The 19,830-nt window shown below is 46.2% G+C and overlaps 1 protein-coding gene across 2 annotated transcripts in view; it reads left to right on the top strand.

The window, feature by feature from the left end:
• Positions 1-19,498, top strand: part of cntln (centlein, centrosomal protein) — a 155,972-nt gene extending 136,474 nt beyond the window's left edge. For both annotated transcript variants that reach the window (XM_064926566.1, XM_064926565.1), the window contains exon 27: positions 18,382-19,498. In XM_064926566.1, coding sequence (XP_064782638.1) covers positions 18,382-18,492 — 111 coding nt within the window. In that variant the 3' untranslated portion in view covers positions 18,493-19,498. The remainder of the gene's footprint in view (positions 1-18,381) is intronic.
• The last annotated feature ends 332 nt before the right edge of the window (positions 19,499-19,830 follow it).

Raw genomic sequence — 19,830 nt, 5'->3', positions numbered from 1 at the left:
GCAGAACCATCAGTCACCGGGCTGTCCGTCTGTCTACTGTGTCTGGCTCTGGACCACAGCCACCACCACCCACTGCCCCGCCAGGCTCACTGTCAACACCACACCAGCCAGCCACACGTCAACATAACAAGGACAGAGGGAGAGGCCCTGACACAGTGGCTACTTTAGTGTGTGTGTGACAGAGAGTGAGGAATTGATTGAAGAGGTGTGTGTTTTGAGTGTGGAACTATTGTATTTTCAGTGTTGATGTACTGTGTATGGGTGATGGTGTTTGAAAGCTGTGAATACTTTAATAAGACATCTCTCTACTGGTAGTGTGTTCATGTGAATACTTTAATAAGACCACTCTCTACTGGTAGTGTGTTCATGTGAATACTTTAATAAGACATCTTAATAAGACATCTCTACTGGTACTTTAATAAGGTAGTGTGTTCATGTGAATACTTTAATAAGACATCTCTCTACTGGTAGTGTGTTCATGTGAATACTTTAATAAGACCATCTCTACTGGTAGTGTGTTCATGTGAATACTTTAATAAGACATCTCTCTACTGGTAGTGTGTTCATGTGAATAATTTAATAAGACATCTCTCTACTGGTAGTGTGTTCATGTGAATACTTTAATAAGACCATCCTACTGGTAGTGTGTTCATGTGAATACTTTAATAAGACATCTCTCTACTGGTAGTGTGTTCATGTGAATACTTTAATAAGACTAGTCTCTACTGGTAGTGTGTTCATGTGAATATTTTAATAAGACATCTCTCTACTGGTAGCTACAGTACAAGCACACTTAGTTATTTTTAGGAAAAGTGATCTTTATTATCTTGTCACCCCTCGCTACTGCCCTACAGTTGTGGCCAAAAGTATTGAGAATGACACAAATATTAATTTCCACAACGTTGCTGCTTCAGTGTCTTTAGATATTTCTGTCAGATGTTACTATGGAATACTGAAGTATAATTACAAGCATTTCATAAGTGTCAAAGGCTTTTATTGACAATTACATGAAGTTGATGCAAAGAGTCAATATTTGCAGTGTTGAGCCTTCTTTTTCAAGACCTCTGCAATCTGCCCTGGCATGCTGTCAATTCACTTTTGAGCCACATCCTGAATGATGGTGCCCCATTCTTGTATAATCAATGCTTGGAGTTTGTCAGAATTTGTGGGTTTTTGTTTGTTCACCCGCCTCTTGAGGATTGACCACAAATTCTCAATGGGATTAAGGTCTGAGGAGTTTCCTGGCCATGGACCCAAAATATAGATGTTTTGTTCCCCGAGCCACTTAGTTATCACTTTTGCCTTATGGCAAGGTGCTCCATCATGCTGGAAAAGGCATTGTTTGTCACCAGACTGTTCCTGGATGGTTGGGAGAAGTTGCTCTCGGAGGATGTATTGGTACCATTCTTTATTCATAGCTGTGTTCTTAGGCAAAATTGTGAGTGAGCCCACTCCCTTGGCCGAGAAGCAACCCCACACATGAATGGTCTCAGGATGCTTTACAGTTGGCATGACACAGGACTGATGGTAGCACTCACCTTGTCTTCTCCGGACAAGCTTTTTTCCGGATGCCCCAAACAATCGGAAAGGGGATTCATCAGAGAAAATGACTTTACCCCAGTCCTCAGCAGTCCAATCCCTGGACCTTTTGCAGAATATCAGTCTGTCCCTGATTTTTTTCCCGGAGAGAAGTGGCTTCTTTGCTGCCCTTCTAGACAACCAGGCCATCCTCCAAAAGTCTTCGCCTCACTGTGCGTGCAGATGCTCTCACACCTGCCTGCTGCCATTCCTGAGCAAGCTCTGTACTGGTGGTGCCCCGATCCCGCAGCTGAATCAACTTCAGGAGACGGTCCTGGCTCTTGCTGAACTTTCTTGGGTGGCCTGAAGCCTTCTTCACAACAATTGAACCGCTCTCCTTGAAGTTCTTGATGATCCGATAAATGGTTGAATTAGGTGCAATCTTACTGGCAGCAAGTGGTTGACAGAGGAAGAACAATGATTCCAAGCACCACCCTCCTTTTGAAGCTTCCAGTCTGTTATTCAAACTCAATCAGCATGACAGAGTGATCTCCAGCCTTGTCCTCATCAACACTCACACCTGTGTTAACGAAAGAATCACTGCAATGATGTCAGCTGGTCATTTTGTGGCAGGGCTGAAATGCAGTGGAAATGTTTTTGGGGATTCAGTTGATTTGCATGGCAAAGAGGGACTTTGCAATTAATTGCAATTCATCTGATCACTCTTCATAACATTCTGGAGTATATGCAAATTGTCATCATACAAACTGAGGCAGCAGACTTTGTGAAAATGTATATTCGTGTCATTCTCAATACTTTTGGCCACGACTGTAAACATCCTCTCACAGACAAATAAAACATTGCTTCTCATTTCCTCCTCTCTCTCTCTTTATTTGCTGCTCTCTTTCTCTCCCCCTCTTTCCCTCTCTCTTTCCCCCTCTCTCCCTCTCTCTCTTTCCCCCTCTCTCACTCCCTTTCCTTCTCTCTCCCGCTCTCTCTCTCGCTCTCTCTCACTCCTCTGCTCTCCACCCGGTGGCTTTTAATGAAATAAAGCCCAATATCTCTCAGTAGAACAGCGTCTTAGGCTCCTACTGTATACACACACACCTACCCAGCTCCACTGGTGTTCCCCTCCTCTCATAATAATTTACTAGCCAGGGGCCCCGGACCCACACCAGCCACTACACCCCACCATGAATAACACAGCACCAAGATGTAGTGTCTGAAGACGTGCCCTGTGCCACAGGGTGTCTAGCCAATCACCAGCCCAGGGAGAATGGGGTTGAAATGGCCCAGGCCCATATTGATTTAATTGCCTTGGTTTATTTGTGGCATCCTAATTATTGACTGGAGCTGAGTTTAATGGGCCTGGCTTTATGAACACGGGGAAATGACTGCATATATGGTCTTCTTCCTCCCAAATAGCACCCTATGCTCTATTTAGTGCACTACTTTTGGCCACTGCCCTATTGAAAATAGAGAATAGGGTGTGATTTGGGACACGCATATGGCCTTCAATCTGCAGTTTGTTTGGCCCATAATGAACTGCTCCCCGTCCCTCCCTAGATCCTCTTTCACACTCATTTTAAAGCTACATTCTGGGATTTGAAAAACAACACAACAGAAGCCCTGTTGAATTGAAATGACCATTGAACAGAGTCCCAGATCACAGACTGTAGCTTTAACCTTCTACTCAACCCTACTGACAGCCCCCCCCCCCCAAAAAAAAGCATTTGAAAAGTCGTCGGCGCACTGCCCTTTACGACCGCCGATTGGGAGGACGCTCCAGTTTTACTAGAGGATGGAGGAAGCTGGTGTGATATTGAGCGGTAATATTTACCCTTCAGTACCCTCGGGGGAGGAGTTTGGTTGCTATAGGCACTGCACTGTGTCAACCCAGGGTCCATTAAGAGAAGATTAACTTAATATCTTTACTGTAGTGTACTCTACATATCTGGGCCTGTATTTCAATCAAGAGCCCTTAGACAACACTACTTTAACTGAGACTCAGCGATATGACGTTGCCACGAGCAGCACCTCAGATGAGCGTGATGCAAGACTGCTCTCACACAGTGTATCTGAGCATTTTATTTTTTATTTAACCTTTATTTAACTAGGCAAGTCAGTTAAGAACAAATTCTTATTTACAATGACAGCCTAGGAACAGTGGGTATACCGCCTTGTTCAGGGGCAGAACGACAGATTTTTAACCTTGTCAGCTCGGGGATTCGATGTAGCAACCTTTCGGTTACTGGCCCAATGTGTGGGGGCGCCACACATTGCTACAAGGTGATCGCTACGGGACCAAAACAGGGGAGAAGTTTAGCCTCGCGTTTCAACGCTCCTAGTTGTTGCGGTATTCGACCCGATATTCCTGTTTACTTGTGCATGGCTGAGTCTACCTGTAAACATGGCTGTTTGTGGAGGTTGTCATGTGACCCAGACTAGTGTCCTGTCCAGGGTAGGTACTTCTACATCGAGCTGCCTCACGCTACAGAAACAGGAGATAGACTAGTGTCCTGTCCAGGGTGTGTACTTGTACATCAAGTTGCCTCATGCTACAGAAACAGGAGATAGACTAGCATCCTGTCCAGGGTGTGTACTTGTACATCAAGTTGCCTCATGCTACAGAAACAGGAGATAGACTAGCGTCCTGTCCAGGGTATGTACTTGTACATCAAGCTGCCTCATGCTACAGAAACAGGAGATAGACTAGCGTCCTGTCCAGGGTGTGTACTTGTACATCAAGCTGCCTCATGCTACAGAAACAGGAGATAGACTAGTGTCCTGTCCAGGGTGTGTACTTGTACATCAAGTTGCCTCATGCTACAGAAACAGGAGATAGACTAGCATCCTGTCCAGGGTATGTACTTGTACATCAAGTTGCCTCATGCTACAGAAACAGGAGATAGACTAGCGTCCTGTCCAGGGTATGTACTTGTACATCAAGCTGCCTCATGCTACAGAAACAGGAGATAGACTAGCGTCCTGTCCAGGGTGTGTACTTGTACATCAAGCTGCCTCATGCTACAGAAACAGGAGATAGACTAGTGTCCTGTCCAGGGTGTGTACTTGTACATCAAGCTGCCTCATGCTACAGAAACAGGAGATAGACTAGCGTCCTGTCCAGGGTATGTACTTGTACATCAAGCTGCCTCATGCTACAGAAACAGGAGATAGACTAGCGTCCTGTCCAGGGTATGTACTTGTACATCAAGCTGCCTCATGCTACAGAAACAGGAGATAGACTAGTGTCCTGTCCAGGGTGTGTACTTGTACATCAAGCTGCCTCATGCTACAGAAACAGGAGATAGACTAGTGTCCTGTCCAGGGTGTGTACTTGTACATCAAGCTGCCTCATGCTACAGAAACAGGAGATAGACTAGTGTCCTGTCCAGGGTGTGTACTTGTACATCAAGCTGCCTCATGCTACAGAAACAGGAGATAGGGTGTGTACTTGTACATCAAGCTGCCTCATGCAGAAACAGGAGATAGACTAGTGTCCTGTCCAGGGTGTGTACTTGTACATCAAGCTGCCTCATGCTACAGAAACAGGAGATAGACTAGCGTCCTGTCCAGGGTGTGTACTTGTACATCAAGCTGCCTCATGCTACAGAAACAGGAGATAGACTAGCGTCCTGTCCAGGGTGTGTACTTGTACATCAAGCTGCCTCATGCTACAGAAACAGGAGATAGACTAGCGTCCTGTCCAGGGTGTGTACTTGTACATCAAGCTGCCTCATGCTACAGAAACAGGAGATAGACTAGCGTCCTGTCCAGGGTGTGTACTTGTACATCAAGCTGCCTCATGCTACAGAAACAGGAGATAGACTAGCGTCCTGTCCAGGGTGTGTACTTGTACATCAAGCTGCCTCATGCTACAGAAACAGCAGATAGACTAGCGTCCTGTCCAGAGTGTGTACTTGTACATCAAGCTGCCTCATGCTACAGAAAGCAGATAGACTAGACCTGTCCAGAGTGTGTACTTGTCATCAATGTCCAGATACAGCAGATAGTGTCCTGTCCAGGGTGTGTACTTGTACATCAAGCTGCCTCATGCTACAGAAACAGGAGATAGACTAGCGTCCTGTCCAGGGTGTGTACTTGTACATCAAGCTGCCTCATGCTACAGACAGGAGATAGACTAGCGTCCTGTCCAGGGTGTGTACTTGTACATCAAGCTGCCTCATGCTACAGAAACAGGAGATAGACTAGCGTCCTGTCCAGGGTGTGTACTTGTACATCAAGCTGCCTCATGCTACAGAAACAGGAGATAGACTAGCGTCCTGTCCAGGGTGTGTACTTGTACATCAAGCTGCCTCATGCTACAGAAACAGAGAGATAGACTAGCGTCCTGTCCAGGGTGTGTACTTGTACATCAAGCTGCCTCATGCTACAGAAACAGGAGATAGACTAGCGTCCTGTCCAGGGTGTGTACTTGTACATCAAGCTGCCTCATGCTACAGAAACAGGAGATAGACTAGCGTCCTGTCCAGGGTGTGTACTTGTACATCAAGCTGCCTCATGCTACAGAAACAGCAGACTAGCGTCCTGTCCAGGGTGTGTACTTGTACATCAAGCTGCCTCATGCTACAGACAGAGCAGATAGACTAGCGTCCTGTCCAGGGTGTGTACTTGTACATCAAGCTGCCTCATGCTACAGACACAGCAGATAGACTAGCGTCCTGTCCAGAGTGTGTACTTGTACATCAATCTGCCTCATGCTACAGACAGAGCAGATAGACTAGCGTCCTGTCCAGGGTGTGTACTTGTACATCAAGCTGCCTCATGCTACAGAAACAGGAGATAGACTAGCGTCCTGTCCAGAGTGTGTACTTGTACATCAAGCTGCCTCATGCTACAGACAGAGCAGATAGACTAGCGTCCTGTCCAGGGTGTGTACTTGTACATCAAGCTGCCTCATGCTACAGAAACAGGAGATAGACTAGCGTCCTGTCCAGAGTGTGTACTTGTACATCAAGCTGCCTCATGCTACAGAAACAGGAGATAGACTAGCGTCCTGTCCAGAGTGTGTACTTGTACATCAAGCTGCCTCATGCTACAGATACAGGAGATAGACTAGCGTCCTGTCCAGAGTGTGTACTTGTACATCAAGCTGCCTCATGCTACAGAAACAGGAGATAGACTAGCGTCCTGTCCAGGGGGTGTACTTGTACATCAATCTGCCTCATGCTACAGAAACAGGAGATAGACTAGCGTCCTGTCCAGAGTGTGTACTTGTACATCAAGCTGCCTCATGCTACAGAAACAGGAGATAGACTAGCGTCCTGTCCAGAGTGTGTACTTGTACATCAAGCTGCCTCATGCTACAGATACAGGAGATAGACTAGCTGTCCTGTCCAGAGTGTGTACTTGTAAGGCATCAAGCTGCCTCATGCTACAGAAACAGGAGATAGACTAGCATGTCCTGTCCAGAGTGTTTGTACTTGTACATCAAGCTGCCTCATGCTACAGATACAGGAGATAGACTAGCGTCCTGTCCAGAGTGTTGTACTTGTACATCAAGCTGCCTCATGCTACAGAAACAGGAGATAGACTAGCGTCCTGTCCAGAGTGTGTACTTGTACATCAAGCTGCCTCATGCTACAGATACAGGAGATAGACTAGCGTCCTGTCCAGAGTGTGTACTTGTACATCAAGCTGCCTCATGCTACAGAAACAGGAGATAGACTAGCGTCCTGTCCAGAGTGTGTACTTGTACATCAAGCTGCCTCATGCTACAGATACAGGAGATAGACTAGCGTCCTGTCCAGAGTGTGTACTTGTACATCAATCTGCCTCATGCTAACAGATACAGGAGATAGACTAGCGTCCTGTCCAGAGTGTGTACTTGTACATCAAGCTGCCTCATGCTACAGAAACAGGAGATAGACTGTTAGCGTCCTGTCCAGAGTGTGTTACTTGTACATCAAGCTGCCTCATGCTACAGATACAGGAGATAGACTAGCGTCCTGTCCAGAGTGTGTTACTTGTACATCAAGCTGCCTCATGCTACAGAAACAGGAGATAGACTAGCGTCCTGTCCAGAGTGTGTATGGCTTGTACATCAAGCTGCCTCATGCTACAGATACAGCAGATAGACTAGCGTCCTGTCCAGAGTGTGTACTTGTACATCAAGCTGCCTCATGCTACAGATACAGCAGACAGGCTCCTGCTCCTGTGAACAGTTCCAGCTCACCCAAGCCAAGGCATGTACAAGGCTACTTACTTACATACTCAACCAAAACCATTGTAACTTTTGAGTCAAGCACCACCATGTCCAAACAACAATATTACCAACTTCTCAAACGTGTTTGTTTGTTGTCAACGCTGGCATAGTGATGGCGGATATCATCTGCAATTATTCTGCAGTTGGTAATTATTCTGCAGTAATGACAAGGAACAGCGATGAGCTCCAGCTAGTGTTGTTCCTTCAGAAAGAAGGGACTCTAATTAAGCCTTGTTTAATGATTGGGCTAATTAAATCAGCAGTGACTGTGCTGTGTGAAGGGGGGGTTATTCTCAGACTTTGTACTGTAAATGTGCCAAGGCAGAGATTGTGGGGACTAGGGGCCCTAGGGGAGGTGGGCAACTGGGTTTGTGTGACGAGTAGAGACCAAAGTAGACTATAACCTTCCTCTCTGTGTTTACTGTGATCACAAGCTACATAATTTATTCAGACAAAGACGCTGTACACTAATAGAGTTTGGTTTAAGTTGGCCAGTCAAGATTATTCTGGAACTGCATTCATTCATTATTTTCCTCAATGCTCCTCTACACTGGCTGACTTTGTTGAAGTAGGCACACAGAAGTGAATTGATGCTGATAGTGGACATTCTAAAGTGAGTTAGCATATAGCTTGGCTGTTGGACAGGGTTTGGGCCTCATTGAGTAATGTTAGCCTGTTATGATGGCTCATTGGATAACGTTAGTCTGTTATGATGGCTCATTGGATAACGTTAGTCTGTTATGATGGCTCATTGGATAACGTTAGTCTGTTATGATGGCTCATTGGATAACGTTAGTCTGTTAAGATGGCTCATTGGATAATGTTAGCCTGTTATAATGGCTCATTGGATAACATTAGTCTGATATTATGTCTCATTGGATAATGTTAGCCTGTTATAATGGCCCATTGGATAATGTTAGCCTGTTAAGATGGCTCATTGGATAATGTTAGCCTGTTATAATGGCTCATTGGACAATGTTAGCCTGTTATAATGGCTCATTGGATAATGTTAGCCTGTTCTAATGGCTCATTGGATAACATTAGTCTGATATTATGTCTCATTGGATAATGTTAGCCTGTTATAATGGCCCATTGGATAATGTTAGCCTGTTATAATGGCTCATTGGATAATGTTAGCCTCAGAGGAGGCTGCTGAGTGGAGGACGGCTCATAATAATGGCTGGAACGGAGCGAATGGAATGGCATCAAACCATGTGTTTGATGTTGTTGATACCTTTCCACCTATTCTGCTCCAGCCATTACTACGTGCCCATCCTCCCCACTTAAATTGCCACCAACCTCCTGTGGTTAGCTTGTTATTATGGCTCACTGATTAACGTTAGCCTGTTATAATGTCTTATTGAGTAATGTTAGCCTGTTATAATGTCTCATTGAGTAACGTTAGCCTGTTATAATGTCTCATTGAGTAATGTTAGCCTGTTATGAGGGCTCATTGCTTAACGTTAGCCTGTTATAATGTCTCATTGAGTAATGTTAGCCTGTTATAATGTCTCATTGAGTAACGTTAGCCTGTTATAATGTCTCATTGAGTAATGTTAGCCTGTTATGAGGGCTCATTGATTAACGTTAACCTGTTATAATGTCTCATTGAATAATGTTAGCCTGTTATTATGGTTCATTGAGTAACGTTAGCCTGTTATAATGTCTCATTGAATAATGTTAGCCTGTTATAATGTCTCATTGAGTAATGTTAGCCTGTTATAATGTCTCATTGAGTAACGTTAGCCTGTTATTATGGTTCATTGAGTAATGTTAGCCTGTTATAATGTCTCATTGAGTAATGTTAGCCTGTTATTATGTTTCATTGATTAACGTTAACCTGTTATAATGTCTCATTGAGTAATGTTAGCCTGTTATAATGTCTCATTGAGTAATGTTAGCCTGTTATGAGGGCTCATTGATTAACGTTAACCTGTTATAATGTCTCATTGAGTAATGTTAGCCTGTTATAATGTCTCATTGAGTAATGTTAGCCTGTTATGAGGGCTCATTGCTTAACGTTAGCCTGTTATAATGTCTCATTGAGTAACGTTAGCCTGTTATAATGTCTCATTGAGTAATTTTAGCCTGTTATGAGGGCTCATTGATTAACGTTAACCTGTTATAATGTCTCATTGAATAATGTTAGCCTGTTATTATGGCTCATTGAGTAACGTTAGCCTGTTATAATGTCTCATTGAATAATGTTAGCCTGTTATTATGGTTCATTGAGTAATGTTAGCCTGTTATAATGTCTCATTGAGTAATGTTAGCCTGTTATAATGTCTCATTGAGTAATGTTAGCCTGTTATTATGGTTCATTGAGTAATGTTAGCCTGTTATTATGTCTCATTGAGTAACGTTAGCCTGTTATAATGTCTCATTGAGTAATGTTAGCCTGTTATTATGGTTCATTGAGTAATGTTAGCCTGTTATTATGTCTCATTGAGTAACGTTAGCCTGTTATTATGGTTCATTGAGTAATGTTAGCCTGTTATAATGTCTCATTGAGTAACGTTAGCCTGTTATTATGGTTCATTGAGTAATGTTAGCCTGTTATAATGTTTCATTGAGTAATGTTAGCCTGTTATAATGTCTCATTGAGTAATGTTAGCCTGTTATTATGTCTCATTGAGTAATGTTTGCCTGTTATTATGGTTCATTGAGCAGTTAGCCTGTTATGAGGGCTCATTGCTGAAGAAAGTCAAACTACTGTGAAACAGCACCATAACAGTCAAGTCATCATGATTTGTGATAGAATTACACACTTCAGTATACTGTACAGTATGGTATGTTTCTGATTTGTGATAGGATTACACACTTCAGTATACTGTACAGTATGGTATGTTTCTGATTTGTGATAGGATTACACACTTCAGTATACTGTACAGTATGGTATGTTTGTGATAGGATTATGTTTGTCACACTTCAGTATACTGTACAGTATGGTATGTTTGTGATAGGATTACACACTTCAGTATACTGTACAGTATGGTATGTTTGTCATAGGATTACACACTTCAGTATACTGTACAGTATGGTATGTTTGTGATAGGATTACACACTTCAGTATACTGTACAGTACGGTATGTTTCTGCCAACAGGTACAAAAGGGTTTCAGCAGCGTTGCAGTATCCTTTTGTGTGGATATAACCTTAATGTATTTATACCTGAATTGTGTCTGTGATGATCACCTCATTTCCACTCCTAATGAGTGAAAAACAAAGGCCTGCCGTAGCATTGCTGAAGCGTTTAATCTGGGTTGTATTTAGGTCAGCTCTAATAACACAGGTTGCACAGACCTGATGATGTTTCCCAACTAAATATCAACTCCAAAATAAGGCAAAGATTTTTAATTACAGTATCTATGGCCCCAAGTGTCCAATTCCCTTTCATATCAGTCTCCCGGGGCCCTAAAGGGGAGAATAGAAAGGAACACGGCAACGAGAGAGAGAACGAGAGAGAACCGTAATTACCAAGGAGAAAGAAGGAGAAGAAGAATAGACTTTGGGGATTTTTTTCCTTTTACTCACCTGAGTTTTTTTTCGTCTTTTTTAATCTGCATGTGACATATTCATTATCGGGATAATCAAATGCAGACTTTTTTTAGTAGGTCTTGGGTGCTTTTGTTTTGTTCCTTGTTGTTTATTCCCTGTTTGATAACTTTTATTTCAAACAAAAGTGAGCAGATCAAAGATCATAAAGTATTTCCCTGTGATCATGTAAAGTATCTCCTTCCCTTCCCCGCGGTGGCCTAGATTGGAGGTGTCTTATCGACGCTTTATAGATGACGGTAAAACATATTGTACCATTTCAGTGGTGTATGCAAGGGCACTGGAGAACAAGCATTGAATCTAAAGCATTTTTAAATCAATAAATCAGTCAATCACATTTCTAAGAGGTGCAGATGCAGGATCTTCATTTGATCACCCCGTTGCAAGAGAACTTTGCTGCAATACAACAAATAAAAAATGTGTTGTTCCCGCTCCTTTGTCTCTGTCATCCCCCTCCCTCTTTCCATTTCTATCTAGACTTCCATGCATGTCTACCTCTCCTCACACAAATTAGGCCCTCGAAACCTGCTAACCTGTTCCGAGGGAGAACAGAAAGCGTGTGAATGATCGATCGGTTAAGGGAGGTGTTGTTTCACGTAATGGCGTCTAACGCACAACGGGAGCCCCGGTGTTGTACCGCAAACGGCTCCCCGCCTCCAGCGGCGCCCCAGGCACTGGAGTAACAGTGTCATTTAATTGGTCTGGTAAAACCACCTTTATGTCGCGCCCCCGGCCACCTTATATTGTCTCTTGTCAGTATCTCAACACACTCAACGCGGGTAGCTTAGCACGTCAACGCTAACACACCGGGCCATGTTAATGAGAACATATCCAGACAATCGCTCTGGTCCGCGGGGCCTATTGGATAGTGATGGGGGCTAGGGGGAAGGTGTTACAGGCTTTGGTGTTTCCATTTATATTTGGGGTTGGACGTTAGCCTGTTGGGCGCACCGATTGGTGTCACCTCGTTAGTCAGAAGGTGTTTCACCTGTGCTGGCCCATGTTGATATCTAAAAAAAAATGTAATGTATCTGATCTTCCCTATTTTCGTTTTGCTCCACTTTTTGGTTTGCTTCCTGACTTTGTTTGGTTTGGGTTTTATTTTGTTTGCCTCTTCTGGTGGGTGTCTTTTAGGGCCCAGTTGTTAGTTGCTCGTTAACAATTTGGTACGTTCCCCAGCAAGAAACCAAAAATTGCCACTCAAACAGAAGGTGGAACTAACAAAGAGTCACTGACAAGGAACAAAACAGGTTCCCGGAGGGGTTCTGAAAGACATTCATGGGGGAGTCCACTGAAAAGGTGCGATCTGCCCTAGGGGCCCGGGGCCCCTGTAAAGCAGCGGTTACATAGTAAAGACAGGTCCTAGCGGTCCCTCTGGTGCCATTAGAGAGAGCAGACAGAGACATGGGTACAGTGTGTGTGTCGCTCCAGGGCCTGTGTGTTCACCTGCCCCAGGTAGCAAGCTCTGTGTTTGATCTCACTGACTGTCACAAATGTAACCCATATGGCTACTGAAAGAAATCGCTCCGTGCAGAAGTACAGAGGCCCTTTTGTCAGAATACACACAGCATACAAACCAGATAGGTCACCTCTGTGAACAACCAAGGTTGTGTTTATGTACACTATGAGTTACACTTAAACCAGAATAGACTGAGGTACACTTCTCAATCAGTATGTTTACCTTGATTTAGCCATATCAATCATAATTATCATTATGTGGTCCTCTGTAACTCAGTTGGTAGAGCATGGTCCTTGCAATGCCAGAATTCCAGGACCACCCATACATCAAATGTAAACACTCATGACTGTAAGTCTCTTTGGATAAAAAGCATCTCCTAAATAACATATATTATTATTATCATCATTATGACCCTGTCGGTCTCCTCTCCCATAGCCCTGTGCTGTGGCATCTCTTTATACTGTATTTGACTGTGTAGTTGTTTGTTTGCTTAGTTAGTGGCTGTACGTGTACTGTAGTTAGCTGATTAGAGCAGTGGTGAGGAGCTGAGCTGTGATTGTGTGTGTAGTGTTGTCTCTGCAGAGAGGAACAGAGAGGTGTCTCAGCAGTGGTAGAGGAGACTCAGAGGAACAGAGAGGTGTCTCAGCAGTGGTAGAGGAGACTCAGCGGAACAGAGAGGTGTCTCAGCAGTGGTAGAGGAGACTCAGCGGAACAGAGAGGTGTCTCAGCAGTGGTAGAGGAGACTCAGAGGAACAGAGAGGTGTCTCAGCAGTGGTAGAGGAGACTCAGAGGAACAGAGAGGTGTCTCAGCAGTGGTAGAGGAGACTCAGAGGAACAGACTCAGCAGTGGTAGAGGAGACTCAGAGGAACAGAGAGGTGTCTCAGCAGTGGTAGAGGAGACTCAGCGGAACAGAGAGGTGTCTCAGCAGTGGTAGAGGAGACTCAGAGGAACAGAGAGGTGTCTCAGCAGTGGTAGAGGAGACTCAGAGGAACAGAGAGGTGTCTCAGCAGTGGTAGAGGAGACTCAGAGGAACAGAGAGGTGTCTCAGCAGTGGTAGAGGAGACTCAGAGGAATAGAGAGGTGTCTCAGCAGTGGTAGAGGAGACTCAGAGGAACAGAGAGGTGTCTCAGCAGTGGTAGAGGAGACTCAGAGGAACAGAGAGGTGTCTCAGCAGTGGTAGAGGAGACTCAGAGGAACAGAGTGTCTCAGCAGTGGTAGAGGAGACTCAGAGGAACAGAGAGGTGTCTCAGCAGTGGTAGAGGAGACTCAGAGGAACAGAGAGGTGTCTCAGCAGTGGTAGAGGAGACTCAGCAACAGAGAGGTGTCTCAGCAGTGGTAGTGTCTCAGCAGTGGTAGAGGAGACTCAGCGGAACAGAGAGGTGTCTCAGCAGTGGTAGAGGAGACTCAGAGGAACAGAGAGGTGTCTCAGCAGTGGTAGAGGAGACTCAGAGGAACAGAGAGGTGTCTCAGCAGTGGTAGAGGAGACTCAGAGGAACAGAGAGGTGTCTCAGCAGTGGTAGAGGAGACTCAGCGGAACAGAGAGGTGTCTCAGCAGTGGTAGAGGAGACTCAGAGGAACAGAGAGGTGTCTCAGCAGTGGTAGAGGAGACTCAGCGGAACAGAGAGGTGTCTCAGCAGTGGTAGAGGAGACTCAGAGGAACAGAGAGGTGTCTCAGCAGTGGTAGAGGAGACTCAGAGGAACAGAGAGGTGTCTCAGCAGTGGTAGAGGAGACTCAGAGGAACAGAGAGGTGTCTCAGCAGTGGTAGAGGAGACTAAGAGGAACAGAGAGGTGTCTCAGCAGTGGTAGAGGAGACTCAGAGGAACAGAGAGGTGTCTCAGCAGTGGTAGAGGAGACTCAGAGGAACAGAGAGGTGTCTCAGCAGTGGTAGAGGAGACTCAGAGGAACAGAGAGGTGTCTCAGCAGTGGTAGAGGAGACTCAGAGGAACAGAGAGGTGTCTCAGCAGTGGTAGAGGAGACTCAGAGAACAGACAGACAGCAGTGGTAGAGAAGACTAAAGAAAGAGCAAAATAAACATCCTGAATGTTTAACTTCTGTACAATTCCTCCAGTAAGCCACTTCAATTCACTTTCAAGATCTGTGTGAAGAGAACCTTTAAGCACCAGTACTTAGTGCTGATCTGGTTTACATATGTTATGGAGATATGTTCTATGATTAAAGCATAATACAACTTTTTATGAGTTTCAGAGCTAAGCCAGCTTCAGTCCACTACTACTCAAACCTGGCCACAGCGAGACTTTAAAACCCCACTACAGGAATGAATAGGTTTCCCAGCGTTTCAGAGCGGATGCACGGAGTTAATGTGAATATTTATGTGTGGTATATCTGCCTTTGATCGCCTGATTTCCATAAAGTCCTTGTGTCGGTTTTGAGAGGCAAGAGGAAAAACAAAATTAGCCGCAGTGGCAGAGGTTAAGACTGCCCCCTCAGAGAGGTCTCCCTCGCCTGCAGCAAGGAAACCACACACACATACACAGTGAGAGAAACCCAAACTATTCCTCTCAACTTTAACACTGAGTGCAACTCTCATTAGTCTAGAGTGTCCTCCTCTCCTTTCTTATACAACACTGAACGTTCACTCAGAGAGCATGCTGACTAGCAGAACAGCCAGTATGTACATTACAGAACCATAAGTATGTGGACACCTGCTCATCCAACATCTCATTCCAAAATCATGGGCATTAATATGGAGTTTAACCCCTCCCCCTTTTTGCTGCTATAACAGCCTCCACTCTTCTTGAGTGTGAAGGCTTTCCACTAGATGTTGGAACATTGCTGCGGGGACTTGCTTCCATTCAGCCACAAGCGCATCAGTGAGGATGTGTGCTGATTTTGGGTGATTAGGCCAATGGGGTTGAGGTCAGGGCTCTGTGCAGGCCAGTCAAGTTCTTCCACACCGATCTCGACAAACCATTTCCGTATGGAACTTGCTTTGTGCACGGGGGCATTGTCATGCTGAAACAGGAAAGGGCCTCCCCCAAACTGTTGCCACAAAGTTGGAAGCACAGAATCGCCTAGAATGTCATTGTATGCTGTAGCGTATAGATTTCCCTTCACTGGAACTAAGGGGCCTGAACCATGAAAAACAGCCCCAGACCATTATTCCTTTTATTATTTCCTTGTTGCAAAGGTGGCATCATATGACGTTGCCACGGTGAAAGTCACAGAGCTCTTCAGTACAGGCTATTTTACTGCCAGTGTTTGTCTATGGAGATTGCATGGCTGTGTGCTCGATTTTATACACCCGTGTGGTGTGGCTGGAATAGCCAAATCCACTAATTTGAAGAGGTGTCCACATACTTTTGTATGTATATTGTACCTCAGGACATCCTAAAATAACAAAGTGCTCAGCTGTTCCTTTTTCATTATTGCGAAGTAATCTGTTTTTAAGAAATGCTTTGTGGAAAACACTAAACATGGACCAACCCCTCTCTCTACTGCCCCTCTCAGGCCCAACCTCTCTCTCTACTGCCCCTCTCAGGCCCAACCTCCTCTCTACTGCCCCTCTCAGGCCCAACCTCATTGTCTCTACTGCCCCTCTCAGGCCCAACCTCTCTCTCTGTTGCCCAAAGTCTCAAGCCCCTCAGAATCGCCCAACCTGTCTCTGTACTGCTGTAGGCCCAACCTTCTCTCTACTGCCCCTCTCAAGGCCCAACCTGAACCATGCCCCCCCAGACCATTATTGCCCCTCTCAGGCCCAACCTTCCTTGCCCCTTGCAAAGGTGGCCAACCTGTCTCTCTACTGCCCAGAGCTCAGGCCCATTTTACTGCCAGTGTTTGTCTCTCTGGAGACTGCATGGCTCTGTGCCCAACCTTTCTACTGCCCCTCTCAGGCCCAACCTCTCTCTACTGCCCCTCTCAGGCCCAACCTCTCTCTCTGCCCCTCTCAGGCCCAACCTCTCTCTCTACTGCCCCTCTCAGGCCCAACCTCTCTCTACTGCCCCTCTCAGGCCCAGGACATCCTAAAAACCTACTGTGCTCAGCCCAACCTTTTTCATTATTCTCAAGCCCAATCTCTTTTTAAGAAACCTTTCTACTGCCCTCTCATGGCCCAACCTCTCTCTCTACTGCCCCTCTCAGGCCCAACCTCTCTCTCTACTGCCCCTCTCAGGCCCAACCTCTCTCTCTACTGCCCCTCTCAGGCCCAACCTCTCTCTCTACTGCCCCTCTCAGGCCCAACCTCTCTCTCTCTACTGCCCCTCTCAGGCCCAACCTCTCTACTGCCCCTCTCAGGCCCAACCTCTCTCTCTACTGCCCCTCTCAGGCCCAACCTCTCTCTCTACTGCCCCTCTCAAGGCCCACCTCTCTCTACTGCCCCTCTCAGGCCCAACCTCTCTCTACTGCCCCTCTCAGGCCCAACCTCTCTCTACTGCCCCTCTCAAGGCCCAACCTCTCTCTCTCTCAAGCCCAACCTCTCTCTCTACTGCCCCTCTCAGGCCCAACCTGTCTCTCTACTGCCCCTCTCAAGGCCCACCTCTCTCTACTGCCCCTCTCAGGCCCAACCTCTCTCTCTACTGCCCCTCTCAGGCCCAACCTCTCTCTCTACTGCCCCTCTCAAGCCCAACCTCTCTCTCTACTGCCCCTCTCAGGCCCAACCTCTCTCTACTGCCCCTCTCAGGCCCAACCTCTCTCTCTACTGCCCCTCTCAGGCCCAACCTCTCTCTACTGCCCCTCTCAGGCCCAACCTCTCTCTACTGCCCCTCTCAGGCCCAACCTCTCTCTACTGCCCCTCTCAGGCCCAACCTCTCTCTACTGCCCCTCTCAGGCCCAACCTCTCTCTCTACTGCCCCTCTCAGGCCCAACCTCTCTCTCTACTGCCCCTCTCAGGCCCAGCCCCTCTCAGCCCAACCTCTCTCTCTACTGCCCCTCTCAGCCCAACCTCTCTCTCTACTGCCCCTCTCAGGCCCAACCTCTCTCTGCCCCTCTCACTGCCCCTCTCAGGCCCAACCTCTCTCTCTACTGCCCCTCTCAGGCCCAACCTCTCTCTACTGCCCCTCTCAGGCCCAACCCCTCTCTCTACTGCCCCTCTCAGGCCCAACCTCTCTCTACTGCCCCTCTCAGGCCCAACCTCTCTCTCTACTGCCCCTCTCAGGCCCAACCTCTCTCTACTGCCCCTCTCAGGCCCAACCTCTCTCTCTACTGCCCCTCTCAGGCCCAACCTGTCTCTCTACTGCCCCTCTCAGGCCCAACCTCTCTCTCTACTGCCCCTCTCAGGCCCAACCTCTCTCTCTACTGCCCCTCTCAGGCCCAACCTCTCTCTACTGCCCCTCTCAGGCCCAACCTCTCTCTCTACTGCCCCTCTCAAGCCCAACCTCTCTCTCTACTGCCCCTCTCAGGCCCAACCTCTCTCTCTACTGCCCCTCTCAGGCCCAACTGCCCCTCTCAGGCCCAACCTCTCTACTGCCCCTCTCAGGCCCAACCTGTCTCTCTACTGCCCCTCTCAGGCCCAACCTCTCTCTCCTCTCAATACTGTACCACAATAACAACAAACCTGCCCTCTGAAAAGATGCCCAGTGTCAAAAAGCACACTTGAACTGTTGTGTGTTTTTTCTGTCTTCTTTCTCTCCCCTCTCCCCCCCCCTCTCCCCTCCCCCTCCACAGATCCCCTCTGCTGCTCTCCTAATGGAGGTGCTGTGTGTGAAGATGAAGGAGAGGAAAGTGCTGACAGAAGCGCTGGCCGCGCTCACAACACCAGTCAGCGAAATCGCCTGACTCCCACTCCGGGGCTGAGGGCTGCGGCTGGGAAACGCTGTCATCCTCTCACTCTCCTCCTCCTCTTCTCTCTCCATCCCTCCGTCGTGCCCAGGCCTTTCTTTCTCAGCGGGGGCTGAGTTGGCCAAGTCAACCTGAAGTTGCTCTCTGTGTGTGTGTGTGTGTGTGTGTGCGTGAGCGCGCACGTGTATGAAGTTGCCTCCACGCCGCGCTTCCAGAACCAATATTTACGAGAAAAGCGCTGTCGACTCACTCCGAGCCACTCGCTCACGCAGCGGTCTAGTGCCGTGCCGGGGCCCAGCCTTTGTAAATGAGCCCCCAACATCTGCGTTAGTGGTTAGCGCGCTCCATCTGCGAGACAGGGCCCTTTAGCGTCAGGCTAATTTACAGTACAGAGACAAACGCTCTGTCTCTCTTTCTCTCCCTACTCCAAACGCCATCCTGAGGTGATGATAACATTATGCTTACGTTTTTACTTCAAGTTAGACATGATTTGTTGTGTTTTTTTTATTTTGATATTTTCAGTAATTTATTGTGGATCTCAAGGACCCCCCAGGGTGCTCGGAGTGGGACCTGACCCAACAGTGCAGACTCAACGAAAGAAAAAGTATCCTCTTAAAGTAAGAAGCAGACATTCTCTCTCTCCTCTTAGGATATACTGGACTTAAACGACACATGCATTCCATGTCCCATTTGGACCGGTTGGATTCCATGTCCCATTTGGACCGGTTGGATTCCATGTCCCATTTGGACCGGTTGGATTCCATTGTTCCATTCACGTTTCAGTGACCAAATGCTCTCAATGTGAATGATATCATAAAATATACATGTTGTGTGTTTTGTTTGTTATGTCTAGGTATATTCTGAAATGTGTTTTATTTCAGGATACTACGAGACATTTGTGTGTTCACTTCATACTGTATTTTGCAATAGGTAATTATGTTATGTTATTAATTGATTGAAACGGAATTTAAATAAAAGTGCGTTGCCAATTGTTTTATTTTTACACTATGGAGTCAAGATTATGGATTTGTCACATTAAAGTTGCACTATGCAGAAATCTCTCCACCATTTCCTGGTTGCTAAAACTCAAATTGTTTTCCTAAATGTCAGTTTATGTAACAAAATAAGATAATATAGTGTAGAGAATCATTGTACCATCTAAACTGCCATGAAATATATTTTCCATAACCAAAAATATTGTTTTTTCAGCTGTTTAAAGCTAATGTACAAAACCGAAAGTAAAATACACAAAAACAAAACTTAAGAACGGGAAGCATAGAACAGCACACAGAACGGATTTACCACTAGACTTGCTTTCAAGTGGAATGATAGATC

Source organism: Oncorhynchus masou, chromosome 20 (assembly GCF_036934945.1).
Source record: "Oncorhynchus masou masou isolate Uvic2021 chromosome 20, UVic_Omas_1.1, whole genome shotgun sequence".
NCBI lineage: Eukaryota > Metazoa > Chordata > Actinopteri > Salmoniformes > Salmonidae > Oncorhynchus > Oncorhynchus masou.
Note: the sequence above shows the minus strand (reverse complement) of the source record. Positions and strands in the feature narration are given on the sequence as shown.